General features: G+C 39.8%; 1 protein-coding gene across 1 annotated transcript in view; it reads left to right on the top strand.

The window, feature by feature from the left end:
• The window catches only part of znf608 (zinc finger protein 608), a 32,243-nt gene that overhangs the window by 4,638 nt on the left and 9,563 nt on the right, over positions 1-18,042 (top strand). The window contains exons 2-3 of the mRNA XM_087790228.1: positions 12,128-12,389; positions 16,642-16,729. Coding sequence (XP_087646354.1) covers positions 12,128-12,389; positions 16,642-16,729 — 350 coding nt within the window. The remainder of the gene's footprint in view (positions 1-12,127; positions 12,390-16,641; positions 16,730-18,042) is intronic.

Below are 18,042 nucleotides of genomic sequence, written 5' to 3'. Positions count from 1 at the left end.
GCTACGTACCCATCATGCATCTGGATCATGGCTCTTATGGGAAAGGAAGTGGATGACGAAGGAAATCGATCTCGGTTTTTCTTTTTGTTTGAGACGAGCCGAGATGGAAACACGTCGATCCGAATAATTCATTTTTTTATTAGACTTTCAAGTTATTTTTTGCTTTTAATCCCACGACAGCCCACGATAGGACGGTCAGGCCACGAGCAGAGGTGGATGATGGTACAAATATTGGAAGTGATCCAAGAACACAAGGCCAGTTATACAATGACAAGTACTTTTTCACACAAGCTTAATGGCAATTAAAGATACATATAACATTTAAAAGGGTGATTATATTCACTAAAACTACAGCTTTGAGAGTTGTTACATAAATATTAATATTAGAGAGCTGTAAGATATGTTTTTTATAATAGCTTAGTTACTTTTATTTACCACCAATTACCCTGAACAGAGAACTGTGTATCCATCACCATGTTAACTGTAGTGATGGTCTTATGAAGCTTCATGAAACAGTGTCATTATTTTCAGAGTTCACTAGGAGGCACTATTTTCCTTTGTTTTGAACAACTGTTCTAATGAAACATCATTTTTAAACTGATAGCGCCACCTACTGACCTCTAAACAACATGACATTGTTTCATGAAGCTTCATCAGACCATATAAATAAAATTATTATTATTATCACTAGTTTAATTGAGTAAAATGGATCAAAGAAAGATATTGACAAGATTTGTTTTCTTTTCTATTATAAGTATATTATTTTTTCTAAAACATAAAAATAAATATTTCTCTTTAAATCAGGCGACCCAAACTTTTCTTGCAATGCAGGCCGGTTTAATCTGGGCATAATATTCACGGACCGACCTTCATATAAAAACATTTTTTCCATTATTTTACAGGTTTGTAATAAACCATCTTTTTTCACCATGACTTATTCAAGATTATAGTCTGTTCCGCTTATTTTTTTAAAACATACTTTAGATGAACTGGGACACGTTCCTGTCCGTCCACCAGCTCTCATAGACGCCCTGACAGATTAAAGGAAACCATATTAGGTTAAAAAAAAGAAATCTGGTTACATATTTTTGTTGGGCTATAAATAATAAAATTACTCAGAAAAAAGTCACTAGAAAAAAGTGAAGATGGGACGAAGGACGACTAAACTAAAGGGTTATTACTCTTGACTTCGAGACATCTTCAAAAACACAAAAACATTTCATTTGATTCCCACAATTTGACTTTAATGTAAACTTAGGTTCATTGGGGTCAAAAGTGAAAAACCAACACTAAATTTTAGAAATTCAAAGGAGGGGTAGATGTTCTTCAAAACCTGCTTTTTAATGTAATTTTTTAAGAGGTGAGGTTGAGCCACACGGCATTTAACTTTGATTGACACATCAATATCCAATCCTTGATGAATGATTGGACAATACTATATGACACAGAAGAATACAATCTTTCATTTTCTGGTAACAACATGGTAATAAGTGGCTGCGATTGACGCGTGAAGGAGATCGTATGCAATTAAGTGAAATGTTTACAGCAAAAAAAAACATATACTGTATGTGTTCGAGATTTGTAACTATAAAACCGATCATTTGGATTTTTAATCCTAAAAATAAGTTGCAAAACCTCTTTGTTTTTTATTTGTTTTTAAAAAAATAAATAGAAAAGAAGGAGAAAAAACATTATAATAGAAAAGGATTTTGTCCTCGTGTTTCGTGTTATTTTTCCCTTATTTCTTCTCGGCCGCGAACTATAAAATGTGGCCCCTCGGGAGATTTTAATTGCCGAGCCGACTATAAAAGCATCTTTTTTTTAACCTTCTTTTTCTTCGGTAGGAAAAAGGCAGGAAGCTGCATTATCTTTAAATAAAGTGCAGAAATCTGTCTCCGCAGCGAACACATGACGATCATTAAGAACCCAAACACTCGCCGCCGGCCCTGAAGCGCATTATCTTAAAGCGCGTCGACAGAAATGTGTTATTGTATTTCAATTTCCTCGTCCACGACGGCGCTGAAGCTCCTGTAATCCCTCGTTTCCTGATGCAGGAGAGCGAATCTGCCGGATAAGATCTGGCTCTCGCTCCGGGCTGTGATTGACGGAAGGTTATTGGTCGGAGAAATCAAACAGGCGGAAGGCGAACGCAGCCCGGTGGATTTGTGGAGAGGAAGAAAAAAAAAAACGGCGAGGCGCAGAGAGAAGGCGAAGGAGGTTTTTTTTTAAATGAGCGTCTCGCGTTGAGAAGCTTCGGAAATAATAATTCTGGAGGAGAACTTGATAGACAAGTAGGCATATTTTCGCTCCACTAGAATCAAGATGGAGGCTGAGTTTGTTTAGTTAAAGCTTCCAGACTAAACTATTACTATCCAGTCATATTCTTTTCTAATCTGTGAAAACATATTTGTCTTCCTTTGTCATTAAACTGTGATTTGCTCCAGTAATTTATAAAGTAAAGAAGATAAAAACTCACATTGACATCAAACCAATGGATGTGCCACCTACAGGGGAATGGCGGTCACTGCAGGAAAAGGTCAGAATAAGTAATGGTTAATAATATCTTTTGAGTCCAGGTCAGGTTGTTCTAACGTAGCAAAGGATTATGGGACTTTCCGATATCACATTTTTACAGTAACATTTTGTCGCAGGTTCGTAACGTAATGTGACGATCGAAGCCTTAATGTCAACTTTCTATTTATACGTCACAGGCCACAATTGGCCCACGGGCCTAGTTTGGGTTAAGATTCTTGTGTTTATTTAAGTAAAAGCTGCACTTTCTGTTTTAAAGTTTGATCAAATTGACAAGTGAACCGGGATAATTTTATGTTTATGTATGTTTATAAAATTAAAATGACAAAATTCACCTGTAAAATGACAAAAAAAATGAACACCAAAATCAATATGTTCATTGGGATATAAGAGGATGATTTTAATCAACTACTGGAATACTGTGAGGACTTTTTGAAGTCACCAGGAATACAAACTGTGGATGCTATCGTTTTGTTGACAGTTGCGGTGAAACGGTTTGAATAGTGGACGGAGCCATTTATATATATATGTGTATTTAAGAAATCCTCTTTTACAATAGGGGGGTGTTTTGTCAAGAAATCGGCGATATTATACATATCATGATACAGGGGCAACGATACAAAGTAAAATATGTTGAAAACTGAAGTTGATTGTATCCTCTAGTCCTCAGTCAGTCCTGGAATTGAATTGTTCTTTTAGTAGCGGAGGAAGTAATGACTGCTCTCGTCTGGAAGTTTAACTGCAACACAAATATGAACAAATGTTACGAATATTTTCACGTTAATTTTAAATGTTAAAAATGTATTATTTTATTTTACATACATTTACACCTTAAACAACCATGATACAAATAAAATATGACCTGAAAGCCAAACAAACAAAACAGTACTGTTAAATATCAGGTATCGGTTTATCGATATTTTCTCACACCTGTACTCGTGAACAGGTTTAACTTCCTTTCATTTATTTTGAAAACAAAAAATGTCCAAATGTCAACTTTAAAAGCTGCTGGAGTCAACAAGGGACCTGGCGATATTATACATATCACGATACAGGGGCAACGATACAAAGTAAAATATGTCAAAAACTGGATTTCATTGTATCCTCTCGTCCTCAGTCTTCTCCTGGGATTTAATACTTCCTTTAGCTGAGGAGGACGTAATGACTGCTGCCATCTAGTGTCCGGGCGTTTAATCGCGACACAAAAATGACACAACAGAATATTTAATTTGATTTGTAAATTTTAAAAAAAGGTTGTTTTTTTTATTCAACATTGAATGAAATATGAGCCTTTGAAGAACAATTGTATGAGATAAAGTATGATTTGAAAGCAAAGACAAAAAAATACAGTGAGATCAAATCACGTTACGAAAGTGCAAAAAAATATAGTGCGATAATACTCCATTTTTTTCTTAAACCCCTATATTGAACCCTGTTTTTACTCAGTCTTTTTCTCTAGAAAACGACAACGCACACCTTTAGGTCAAACCTCAATAAAAGCCGTATTCGCCGGCGAAACATGACGACAATTCCCGGCGATTTATCAGTCAATTATCATGACAGCTTGTTCGGATCCTTCAGAGCTTCGCTCTCGCTCTCCCTCTGAGAAGGTTTTGACAGAAGTAAACGATCCATTAACATCCTCCCATCAGGGATGTCGGCGGCTCGCCATGAACCGAGTCGACAGCTCAAAGCGTTTCTGCCCGAGAGTCCAGAAGGCCTCGGCGTCTCCGAGAGAGACTCGAGCCGACGGTGCGGACGTTCCAGCAGCAGGAGGTTTTTCTCTCGTCCCGCTTTCAGTCGGGAAATCAAAGTGACGATTGTGTTTCTTTACGAGCTTGACGGATGTGTTTATGACAGCAGCGCCGGAGCAGGAAGATGGTGACGGAGCGAAGCTTTAAAGAAAAATCAAAAGGTCAGACATGTGTCCATCACGTTAGGAAAGAGCTGCCAAGTTTTACAAAATAACAAGGAGAGATTTTTGTGTCCCTTAAAGGTTTAAGACTTCTGGGATATATTGTTGATGTCGATTTAACCTTAAAGAGCAACTAATGTGTTGATTTAAGTGAGATCTTAAATTGATCTATTGTATCATCAGTAAACTGTCTTTTCATTGAAATATTTACATTAGAAAATGATCTGGCCCCCGCCCACTGAAAACACACAAAATGTTTTTCTGAAGATGAAATCTCGTTTACAATAACCACGCCCACTCTGCTGTGATTGGTCTAGAGTCAAGGTTTGTCACGCACCAATCCTTGTAGTATCCACCTCTAAGGGACTTGTTGTATAAACAAAGTGGGTGTGATTACAGCCGGCTGGAGGAGGAGTGAAGCCATAATTACGTCATAATGGACTCCGCTCCCGTAACCTCTCGTTTGTCCATAATTCATTATTAAGTAATCACTTAAAAACATGGTCAAGATGAGAGACTTACTGCATCTTGGAGAGAAAGACTTCAATATTTGAAACATGTGAGTGAGGAGAGTTGGAGTTTTCACATCAGTTGACCTTTACGACTGATGTCCTCACCTTTATAACAGATGCAGAATCATAAAGTTATATCTAATTTAATCCAGTAAACCTTCCATCTTTGATCATGTTATAATACTTAGATAGTCAAAAAAATATATGAAAATCCTACATTGAAATGTTATGAAAGTTGTTGTTCTACTATATTCTGAGATACACGATGTTGTCTCTTTTTTGTTGTGTTGTGGTTCTGTTATAGAAGATGGTAAGAGAGACCAAACCCACCTAGAGTTGCTTCTGATTGGTTCATATTGCGTGGTGCCTTCTAGATTAAGGCAATGACGACGATGTAACTATGAATTTCTCTAATTTTTTTGTTTCCCAATAGTTATGATATTTTTGGGTTAAAAGTCTACGTTTTCTAATATAGATCTATGGCAGTCAGTGATAGTAACCTTGGATAATAATTGATTTGTAGCATCATCTTTGACTATGACACGTGTATGAGCTCAAATATTATGTTTTAATTATTGATTTCTCCAAAATTCTATATTCAAATGATGTGAAATTGTATTATTTGATCATTATTCTATTATTTAAATATTAAAACCTGCCATTTTCAAATATTTAAATTATTTGAAAACCCGAACAAATTGTATATTGACATTAGTATGATGTTGTTGTTAAGTAACGATGACTCTGGTGCTGTTTCTATCTGTGTGAGTAGAGATGCTGAACTGAAAATAGATCCGCCTTATCCTGCTTCTGATTGGTTAATATTGTGTGGCTTCAGCATATTGTTCAATGGGTAAATTTAAGTGTGAGAAATGTTAAGTGTGGTGTGAGAATGGGTCAAATTGCGTGACTGTCAAACTCAAAGCGCGACACTTGGCAGCTCTGCATTATGCTATTGTTAGTATTTTTGACGGGGAAATGTGAGTTCTTCTACTAGAGCGGGTCAGAATTATCGCTTCAGTGTTTTGTATTAACTGCAGGCGAGACAGATCCTTCTTGTTTAACCACTTACATAAACTGTTGCAATAGTTTAAACGAGAAGACAAAAATGCATGGATTATAAACACCAGATAGTGTTATGACACCATTTTCCCAAGTTTAGAGATTTTTCTCATTTGAAGCAAACAGTTTTTGATCAGTTTTCTGCAGTGTTGAACTAGATACATGTCTTTGTCCAATACAACTCCCAGGTTACAAGATACTTGCTTCATCTATGAGAAATTATCCTAAAATCTCAAGGATGGATTAAGACTGTGACTGGTCACAGAAACCATGTGCTAAACATCTCATCTCGCTAGTTAGCATGCTAATTAGCATTAGCACGCACAAATCCCTTTGAAGGTAAAGATTGCAGAAATAAAACATTGAATCATGATCTTCTGGTGACTCACTTCTGTGACATTTGTTTTGATTTATGTTTTGCTAAAAGTGGCATCTAAAAAACGTCATAAAATAAATAATTTCTAAGCTAGTTGTTGTGCGATTATTCTTACACTCTGTCCTGGGAACCTGTCGTGCTTCTACAACATAAATAGAAAAACCTTCATCGACAGTAAAGAGCCTCGACTGCGATTTTTTTCCCCAACGGCACAAAAAAAAGACTTCCTTTTTCAAATGAATTTTAATTAGACGTAAAGTCGTGATTGCGCGAGATAGATTCGCAGACTGACAGAAACCTTAAATTGTGTCGGATTCACAGCACTTGTTATTTTGTCGACGACGACCTGCGGCAGAGGGAGTTATGGCGGAAAATAATATCGGCTGTCAACTTAAATGCCACGAGAGCCTGTCACTCACTGAACGTGTGTGTGTGCAAGTGTGTGTGTGTGTGTGTGTGTGTGTGCGGGTGTGTGCAAGTGTGCGGAGTGTGTGCGAGACGGAAAAGACTGGAGGGAGAAAATAGGAATAGACAAAGGATGAAAGATGGCGACCGCTCACTCACACGTTCACCGTGCACACACACACACACACACACACACACACTGACAATAAAGGAAGCGATGATTTCTGTGCGGTAAAAAAAGCTGTCAGTGTTTCTGCTCACGGAGGAATTTAATAGGAGGGAAGGAGGAGAGGAGGCGAGGAGGGGAGGAGGCGAGGATGGCGAGGATGGAAGGAAGGGAGGAGGGGAGGAGGGGAGGAGGGGAGGATGGCGAGGATGGAAGGAAGGGTGGAGGGGAGGATGGGAGGAGGGGATGCGAGGACACAGAGTGCGGAAAACACGGCAGGAAAAGGGAGAGAGAGCCAAAAACAGAAAAGACGTTTTGTTGGTTTGAGGCAGAAAAGAAGGATGAAGGAAAGTCGGAGCAAAAACAACAATGATGATGAAGATGATGAAGATGATGAAGAGACAAGAAAGGATAGAAGATGGTGTTATTCGTTTTTAAAAATGAACGTGAATATTTATCTGGTTTCACCCTGTTGTTGTTATTGTGTTCTTTTGACTTATTAGCCTCTTAATGTGTGTTGTCCAATCATTGTCGTCACAAACGTGCCCGTTGTGTGTCCATGACGCTGTTTTTACTATTTTGTCGCACGTGTTTTAATAGTGCTTTTGTTTTGTGTTCACATTTCATTGTTGTATTTGAGTGCATTGAAATTTTTCTCTGTTTTGTTTCATTTCATTCATTCATTAATTTTCTACCGCTAATGGGGGTCGCGGGGAGACTGGAGTCTATCCCAGATTCATTGGGTGAGAGGCAGGGGACACCCTGGACAGGACGCCAGTCTGTCACAGGGCACACAAAGACAGACAACCATTCACACACACACTCATACCTATTGACAATTTCCCCAAGTTGTCAATCAACCTCTGTATGTGTTTAGACTATTTATTCAGTTCAATTCAGTTCAGTTCAGTTCAGTTCAGTTCAAATTAGTTCTGTTCAGTTCAAATGAGTTCCGTTCCGTTCAGTTTAAATTAATTTGGTTCAGTTCAAATTAGTTTAGTTCAGTTCAGTTCAGTTCAGTTTAGTTCAGTTCAGTTCATATCTGTTCAAATCGGTTCAGTTCAGTAAAAATCAATTTGGTTAATTTAAGTTCATATCTGTTAAAATCATTTCATTTCAAATTAGTTTATTTCAGTTCAGTTCATATCTGTTAAAATCAGTTCTGTTTAAATTAGTTTAGTTCAGTTCAGTTCATATCTGTTCAAATCACTTCAGTTCAAATCAATTCGGTTCAGTTCAAACAAGTTTAGATCATTTAATTTCATATCTGTTCAAATCAGTTCAGTTCAAATCAATCTGGTTCAGTACAGTTCAAACAAGTTAGGTTCAGTTCGGTTCATATGTGCTCTGTTCAGTTGAAATAAGTCAAATTGATTATTTAGTTTTAAGTGTCAAATCCTAACAAAGTTATCTCAAAACACTTTAGAGTTCAAGTAAAACTTTATGGGAGAAAATAAATGAACCATTTGTATCTGATGATTCATCTTCTATGTCCATTTTCACACAATTATCTTCCTGTTTCCAAAGATAGAACATGTTTCACCAAAGGTGTGATGTTTCCTTGTACTTTTACTGTACACTTGTGTTGTCTTATCTAGAGTTTTTGTACTTTTTTTTGTGTTGTAAAAGAAAATGTGTGTGTTCATATTTTGTGTTTCATCATATTTTAATTTTCTCATGTGTTCTTTCAAAATTCGATGTGTGTTTTGATACATGTGTTGTGTAACTGTTTGTGTCGCATCCCTAGTATGTATTTTTCCATGTGTGTGTTTTACCATCAGACTTGTGTCCAAAGGCCTGTATTTAGTACAGTTGTGTTGTTGCTGTTGTGTTTATAAAGCGTGTGTGATAAACTGCAGATCGGAGCTATTGTTATCAAAACACAAGTTGTGCGTTGCGAGAATATGTCGCCATGTTGTGTTGTTTAACCCTCCAACCAGAAAAATGAGTCCCCGGGTGAGTCCTTGTGACTCGAGTCTGTGACTCAAGAACAATCCGGAGACAAAGTTGGCAGGAAATAATCGATGATATCGTTTAAAGTCACCTTCAGGCGACTGCGACAGATCTTTAATGAGTAGCATCAGAGGGAGGGAGGAATTCCGGGGATAGAAAAGTGAGAGAAGAGCAAAAAAAAAAAAGAGAGCAGATGGAGAAATAAGCATGAAAAAAGAAGTCGCTGAAAGAGCGAAGGAAGATGTGGAAGAACTGAAGATGCTGTGAAAAAAAGGCTTCTGAATAACATTAACATTTCATTTAAAAGTGTTTGACTAGATTTTCTCCTTGAGAGTTTGTCCTTCATGTTCATGTCGGGACCTTCAACACTTGATCAAGCGAATTTTGTCGCACTTTACAAACTTGAGTCGTTTCCAAAACGACTTCCCGCCGCCAGCGTGATTTTAAGACATAAATAGTTTTGTTAAGTTAGTTATTCAGGTCAAAGCCCCACCTTGACATCCCTGTTCTTAACCATTTGGCAAAACTTGTCGCTCAGGGGTCTAAATCAAGTGGATAGTCAAAATGGTGGATAAGACCGTCATGATTGTATCTAATGTGGAATTATGAAAAAAATGATCCATCGGAGGATCTGTCAGCTTCTCAGAAGAGAAGGAGTTCCATCGTTGATGAATCTTGTCGACTTAAAATCTGGTCTCTGATTGGTTAACAAGGCGAAATTCACTAATATATCACTTTTCATTGCTTATTCAGCAGCCAAACCAATTTACACTAAGATACGCATTCACACACAATCACCGATGATAGCAGTTGCGCCAGCTCAACCATCAGGAGCAATCAGGGTGAAGTGTCTTGCTCGGGGACACAACGCCACAATCTCATCTGAAGCTGGGATTGAACCCACAACTACTCAGGCCACAAGCCAACCGCTCTACCATCTGAGCTATGACGGCCAAGTGGAAGGATGTTCACTTTGTTGATCATGGGATATAAGGAAGTAATGTGTAGAACTGAAAATTTAAAAAAAGAAACAAGAGTCCAATACACGTTTGTGTCTTCTTGTTTATATTATTGTAACAGTTTATTTTCATGTCTTAACAAGAAGGAGGTGTATCGCCTGCAGTTGATACAAAACTCACAGCGAGAATTCTGAGCTGCTCAAGTAGAAGAACTCACATTTCTCCGATCCTTAAAACTCTTCACTGGCTGCCAGTTTCTTTCAGGATCAACTTTAAAATTCTGGTTCTTACTTTCAGATCTATTCATGGTCAGGCTCCTCCTTACATCACTGATCTGATCCAGACTTAGACCCCAGCTCGGGCTCTGAGGTCTGTGGATCAGAATCTACTGATGGTTCATCGCACAAGGTTCTGGACCAGAGGAGAGAAATCCTTCCAGGCTGTTCCTCCTAAGCTTTGGAACGATCTTCCTCTCTCTCTGTGTTTGATGATCTACTGACTCCTTCAAGAAACATCTTAAGACATTTTTATTCGTGCAGGCTTTTCTGGGACTCCTGTGTTTCTATTATGTATCGGCCTGTGTATTGTTTTGATTGTTAAAGCGCTTTGTGACCCCTAGAGAGGCTCTCTACAAATAACTATTACTTACTTACTTACTTACTTACATTCGGCAAGAAAGATTTTTAAACAGGTGATAAAACAAGACAGAGAGATGTACAAACAAATCCCAGGGAAAGTTTGATCATGATGCGGTGTAAACTAGCTGTGGCTTCCAGAAAAAAACAGAAATTGTCTTCTGGACCTAAGGAAGTCTGGACTCTTTATGTCAGCTTCCTTTTTTTATTTGAGGCTATTCTATGATCAGCTTCCCCTGCAGGCACAACCCTCCTCTACTTCAGGAGTCAGCGACCGTCGGCTCCTCTATTGTGTTGCGCTTATATAAAGAATCCAGGCGAGCTCGGTGCATCGAGGGACAGCTTCGCCTCTGAAGTCCCCGTGTGGATCTCCACGTCGAGGTTCAGTTTCCGAGGCAGGGAAAAAAAAACGCGTATCCCCAGCAGGGATCAGAGCTCTTCTTTTATCGTTAATTTGCTCTGTGATTTGTTGTGGAGCGTCCTGGGTGACATCTGAGTGGGAGTGAGCCGCCGCACGGGATCTGAGAGCTTTTGTTTTATTGCTGCTTTGCATTGTAAATGTGGTTTTGTTTGTCTGGAATTAAGAGTAGATGCCGCGCAAGCAAAAAATGCTGGGAGCGCATGAGCGTTTAGACGCGCGGGAGAGTCCTGGAATAGAAACCTGGAAGGTGCAGCGAAGGATAATCCATTGATGGAATATTAAAGCAAACATGAGATTCTGTCGGCGTCACTTTGCTGAGCTCTAATCCGGACACACAACATTCCCTTGAGTCAAGTTAATTTCTCCATTTATGTTCAGTGCGTTATTAGCGGCTAAAGATGATTTGAGTCTGTAAAAAAGAAACAACAGGAATCAGAGGAGATAGGGAAGAACAGATGGAAAGCGAGTCAGATAGGGAGGGATAGATAGAGATTTTCCCTGTATGATGTTCCTATGTGGCTAAAATCCTCTTTAACAAATGTGTTTGGGGTATCCCTTGTGTTGTCTCTGGGTTAAGATGAACAACCTCTACCACTTCATATGTATTTCTGGAAGTGAAGGAGGTTGTTAACCTTGACCCTGAGACAACACAAGGGATACCACAAACACATTTGTTTTTGGTCACCTTGACCAAGAGGCTGCACAATTTTTAAGCAGCCTTTCAGCACAATTGGAAGGCATTATTTTTCTGTCCACGCCTGTCCTCTCTTTAAAGCTTTCTCAAGCCACATAAAATGACTTGGCCCACGGGCCAGAGTTCGACCACATGTTGGCTAAACAAATGGTTTTCAAAGTTGAGGAGGGTTTGGGGTGAAAGGTGAGGCAAATGGAAATTGCCCTGAACAAACAACACCAAAACTGCCTTGATTTGCCTTAACAAAAAATAGAGTTTAAAAATGGAATCATGTTAAGGAAATACACCTTAAAAGTTGGTATTTTTTATATATTTAAAAACAAATTGCAATATTTTGCCAAAGAGATCTCTGGACATAGGCAAATGGTTTTTGGGGGGCCTTGGCTTGGTGAAGTTTGGGAACCTCTGAGCTATTCCCAGATAGAGTTATCACTACAACTGACACTGAATTTTGACACCGACGTTTCTTTTAATCGTACATTTTGTTTGATTTCCAGGTGGATCCCATGTTCACCATACCAGCGCCGCCAGCTCCAGCCCAACCCGGAATCCCGTCCCCTTCGGTCCCATCTTTCTCGCCACCAACACATCCTACCTCCAACTCCAAGCAGCTCGCAGTGAGGACGCGGTCCATCGGCACAAACACCCAGGATGGCGGCGTCGTGGGAGGCGTGGAGAGCAACTCTCCCTGCTTAGGACCCTGTCAACCTGGGACGAGCGTCAACCTGGAGGGAATTGTTTGGCATGAGACTGAGGAAGGTGTGTACCTTGACCACCTATATAGCAACACACAACTGGATTTCGACTTAGGGAACATGACACCATGGACGCCAATAAGTATTTTGAGTTGTGCCATTGTTACTATTCTGTGTCAAAAGACAGGGCTGAGCAAGGTGAGGCTCGAACATGTGTTGTTTTTTCACAACAATATTAAGTTGAGTCTTCAGTTCAGCTGAGTGCATCAGGGAAAAGACAATGGTAGCGAGGCATAAGGGCCAATGACGGTTCTCCAAAGACAAGGAGAATATACAGCTTGTCATCCATTCTCAGGGATGGAAGACGAGCATTAAAGAAGCAGCAAGTTCAGGAAAATAACCCTTTCCTTCCTTGTTGTTGGTCAGCAGGATCCTGGAGAGAATGGAATTAGGTGAGACTAAAGACGCTGTTTTATTTCCTGGAGAAAAAAAAGTTTATTAATGGGAAAGATGATCATAATGTGGAGGTTTACTGAGGTAAGCAGACAGAGACATTTCAAAATCAGATTTGACGTTTAAACTGGAAGCCAGAACAGGGCTAGACGACGAATGGTTGAGTTGTCTTTTGTGGCAGGAGCTAGCTTGCTAGTGGGTTGTGGGGTTACAGTCTTGACATTAAAGGAAGGGTAGGTGGTTTATCCTGGAAAACATTAATGTTATATTCCTTAAAATATTCTTAAAACCTAGAATGTGGCCAATTAATTAAATGCTTAAAATGCATGAGTTTGTGTCATCTTGTTTAAAATATTGTAACAGTTTATTTTAGTCTTGTTTTGGTAAACAAGAAGGAGCTGTCTCGCCTGCAGTTAATACAAAACTCTGCTGCGAGAATTCTGACCCGCTCTAGTAGAAGAACTCACATTCCCCGATCCTTAAAACTCTGCAGTGCAGGCTCCACTTTACATCAGTGATCTGATCCAGCCTTAAACCCCAGCTCGGGCTCTGAGGTCTGTGGATCAGAATCTACTGATGGTTCCGCGCATACGCTTCCCGAACAGTTTTATGGAGTCTACTGACTCCTTCAAGAAACATCTTAAGACGTTCTTATTTGTGCTTTTTCTTAATAATACTGGGACTCCTGTGTTAGTCTTATGTTTTCTTGGCCTTTTAGACTTTTTTAATTAGTAGGTCTTTTTTAATGTGGATTGCTTTTGATTGTTCAAGCGCTTTGTAAGTAAGTAAGTAAGTAATTTGTATTTATATAGCGCTTTTCGAGACCAGGGTCACAAAGCGCTTAAACAATCAAAACAATATTCAATAAAATATATACTTTAAAGGTCAAGATAATACTGAGAACAACACACTGATACCCCTGGTCTAGAAATGCACTTTACAAATAACTCTAACTTACTTACTTAAGAAATTAAACATGACTTGAGGAACATTCACTACTGTAAAAAAAAACCTTGTCTCGTCACCATAAGTGTTCAAAAGACTGTGTGGTAATATTGTTCCCAGCCTCCCCTGTAGCCTCTCTGAAAGAGCTATAAGAGTTAGCATCAATGCTATGTAGCATTGTAGGTTCTTAGGGAATGGGAACAGGTTAATAGTTTGGCTTTTGAATCCAAAATGCAGTTTCCTTACATGGTTATGAGTGTTATCTACCCCATCTTTAAGATTCCCAACGAAAATTCAACCCAGGAAACAGCATCCCATCTCGATCAGAATTGATCAGACACCGAACCCTAGCTGGGAGGTTCTTGCTGTTTAGAGAAAGACAGACAAATGTATAATAGTTATAATTGAGATGATACCATTTTATTCTGTAGGCATTAGCTAATAATGTTTCCTCACCACAAACCTCCGATGTCTGCATAAGAGAAAAAAAAACAAATTGAATTATTAAACTGGAGCATCCGAGCTCTCAGAAACCAAAAGACTTCATTTCAGAAGGAGAGCGAGGACAAGTGGTGTTTAATGACAGGGGGAGAGATTTATTCACCGTGTCCAGATGGATGGATGGACGGAGGAGAGAGGAAGGACATGATGTCTTTATTTTTAAACCTCCAAGCGAGCGAGGCAGCGGGGAGCGAGAAAGAAAACGGCGTGATCTTTGATCGTCAGAAGTTGGCGGCGGGAAGGAAAAAAAAAAAAAAAGCATCAATGTCAAAGTCATCGAGACATGGAAGGATGGAGAAAAAAAAAAAAGAACCGAGAGACAAAGAGTGATAAAGAAGTGACGTGGAAGGAGCTCTCCTGCCGCTCGGGGACTATCGTTGTGTAGGTGGAGTGATAACCGGAGCCCACTCTTCTGTGGATGCGAGGCTTGGATGCCGGTTGCATGTTAATTAAGATGAATTTTAATTGAGCGGAGAGGAAAGAGATGAGGACGAGCTCGTCTTCCTCCCCGCAGGCCTCCCGGCATCAGACGAGGTCCAATCAGACGGTGATTGGCTCGAGTCTCGCGGGCTGGCAGGAGAGAGAGAGACGGTCTGGGAATCCGTTTTTGTGCATTTACATTTTACGTCCTTCAAAAACACGACGTTTAAGGAGCCAATAAAGCGCCGTCTTACTGCCGCCTTTTCATCCTGCGGACCAAGAGTCACTCGGAATTGTATAAATAATTCAACATGGTGCTGGGATGAATTCTTATTTCACACTGCAACATCTTTTCTTCTGATGCCGCCTATTTTTGGTCACATCTACGTTCCTGTTTTTTATTTGGAAATGTGTATTATTTTATTAAAGTCATTTCTTTAAAATGTGGTTATCTATAATACACAAACTGTTTACAACTATATAGCTATATAGTATATATATATATATATATAGTTGTAAATCCACAAAAACAATCAGATTTATATGCCAAGGCGCTTGTGGAATTATATTTAAAAAGGAAAACAATTAAATCAATGAATAAATAAATGTTCCAATAAAAATATTGATAAATGGGGTGCCCTCCAATAAATAGTTCTAACCCAGATCTGCCACATGAGGCCCTTTGACTGTATTTATGCGGCCCTGGTAATGTCAAAGTATGATCATGTTTAAATGGTTCTAATGGATTAACAAATGTATTTTGTATTAATTATCATAAAAGAATAAAATTGCAGCTTTTTTAAGCTTAATAAATATCATGGCCTAATGACGAATGTTCTTTTTTTTTTAGGGATTTGTTTTCGTCTTTCTTTTTGCTTGACGGCCCCTAACAACATTCACAGAATTGAATGTGGCCCTTGAAGAATTTAAATTGCCCACCCCTGTTCTAACTGCTGTTAGCTTAGCTTACTTAGCATCCCTAGAACATTCTGTTATTCATTCATTTTCTGTACCTTTATCGCTTATGGGGTATGCGGGGGGGTTGAGAGGCAGGGGACACCCTGGACAGGACGCCAGTCTGTCACAGGGCACACAAAGACACACAACCGTTCACACACACACTCATACTTACGGACAATTTTCCCCAAGTTCCCAATAAACCTCTGTATGTTTTTGGTCTGTGGGAGGAAACCGGAGTGCCCGGAGTAAACCCACGCAACACGGGAAGGACACACAAACTCCAGCACAGAAAGGTTACAAGTTGGCTCCCCCCGACCTTTAAGTCAACCGACAACCTTCTTGCTTCGAGGCGATCGAGTTAACCACTGCACCACTGTGCGCCACATCCAAATGTTGAATACAATATTTTGTCACTTTAGTCACGTGAAGGTTGATAGTTCAGTTGTAATATGGGTTTTATTAGATCACGTTTTAAAGGGGTTTTTTTTTATGCTAGTTCTGGGCAGAGCCACGAACAGCAGCGGTGAGAGGCCATACAGGAGACGATGAATCATTATTAGATAGAACTTCATAACATCAAGTTCTTCTTGAAATCTGCTCAGAATTTTTCAAGTTAACATCTAATATTATATGTGACCTGATGTCAAAAGGTCTGAGACGTGTTTTCATGTTGAACCGCTCCAGGTAAAAGTGAACAGATCTGCAGGAGGAAAAAGGAAATGAGTCATCGCTGAACGAGCCGCCGAGGCTTTTCCAACAGGATGTAAAAAAAAAAAAAAAATCTGAAGCGGTTCAACGGCACTTTTCTTTTCATCTGAAAAATCAACCTCACAGTCTGAAAAGACGTCAGAGTCAAGGCTCTGCTTTTCATTTGGAGGAGTTTAAGAGTGCACAGGAGTGAATCACTCGTTGACACTGAGTCAGCGTGAGGACGAGGGACGCCGTCAGAGATTCTGTTTTGATTGCCTGCATCCGATTTCACTGATGTATTGTGAAGGATTAGTGTGTGTGACGAACACTTTCCCTCTTTCATTCAGGGGTGCTGGTGGTGAACGTGACCTGGAGGAAGAGGACCTACGTGGGAACTTTGCTGGACTGCACCAAACACGACTGGGCTCCCCCCAGGTACCCCCCTGACTCAAATTATGAGTACAATGCAACACATCTGCTAAATGTTCTTCAGTAAACTCTCTGAGCCAACACTTGTGCTTTCATCAACCAGTCATAGAAGAACGTCACCCAGTGCTCGTATATATCTATAGTTGTGTCTCTTATGACACGTCATGGACTAAACTACTCTCAAGTTTCATCTAGAAAAGTAGATACATCTGCCTATTACTTTACAAAGTTCTCCCCCCGTCTGAAATCTGGGCGAACGAGAGGTTACGAGAGCAGAGTTCATTATGACGTTCAAATGGCTTAACTCCTCCTCCAGCCGGCTGTAATCATGCCCCGCTTTGTTTATAAAACAAGTCCCTGGAGGCGGAGACTCATGGGATTGTTGCTGTCGTTGACAAACCTTGATGTTTGACCAATCACAGCAGAGTGGGTGTGGTTATGGTAAACAAGATTTCATCTCCAGAAAACTGTTTCTGTGGTTGGGGCTTTCCCATCAACCTCGAATATTTTAAGGGAAATTTCTAGCTTTTTTCTTTAAGAATCTGTTCATTAATTGTGTTTTTTCTTCGGCCTCTGTTTAGCATTTTGGTTCCGTGTTTGGTTGAGTTGGTTCTGGTCAGAAGGTGTCGTCGCCTTCAGAACTTTCTTCTGCTTCTCCAGAAGCGATTTGCGAAACACGCCGTCGATCTCACTCTCTGATTGTTCGTCGGATCAGCCGGAGAGAGAGAAGTGTTTGTTTCTCCATCAGTCTTTTTTCTCGGGCGAGCTCCTCAGCCTGCCGCGCTCTGATTGGTGGACGAGCTGCTCTCAGCTTCCTGAGAGCGTGTTCGCGGGAGTGGAAAAACGTCTGGGTTATTACTCCTCCTCGGAAATGACTGTTGTCATGGAAATTAACGCTTCAGACGGCGGCGACTTAATGACTTTGTTTCAGTCGACATTACGCTGATTGGATGAGATACACCTTCATCCGCCGCTATTAAATAAACCAAAGTCCTTATGGACGAGGAGACCAAGATAAAATATGAAATGTTTAATTGATGTTTTTCTCGTCCGTCCTTTTACAAACGTCTGCTAGTGTCGTGGGGGCAGCAGCCCGAGTAAAGAGGTCCTCAAGTTATCTTGGTGCCGGTGCGGAGTGCAAAAAGTGGCAGTTCCTGGAGACCAAATAAACGACCGTTATAGAATAAAAAAAACACTCAAAAGATTACAGCCTGGTTCAGAAATCATCTTGCATCTTAAACCATTGACAGGATTTTTTTGGAAAAACAAGGGATTTACGTCAAAACTTGATTCAGTGAAAAATCCTACGTCAAAGATAC

The sequence above is a fragment of the Callionymus lyra genome, chromosome 1 (genome assembly GCF_982586985.1).
Source record: "Callionymus lyra chromosome 1, fCalLyr1.hap1.1, whole genome shotgun sequence".
In the NCBI taxonomy this organism is placed as follows: Eukaryota; Metazoa; Chordata; class Actinopteri; order Syngnathiformes; family Callionymidae; genus Callionymus; species Callionymus lyra.
The sequence above is the reverse complement of the archived record's forward strand: the minus strand, read 5'-3'. Positions and strand labels throughout refer to the sequence as shown.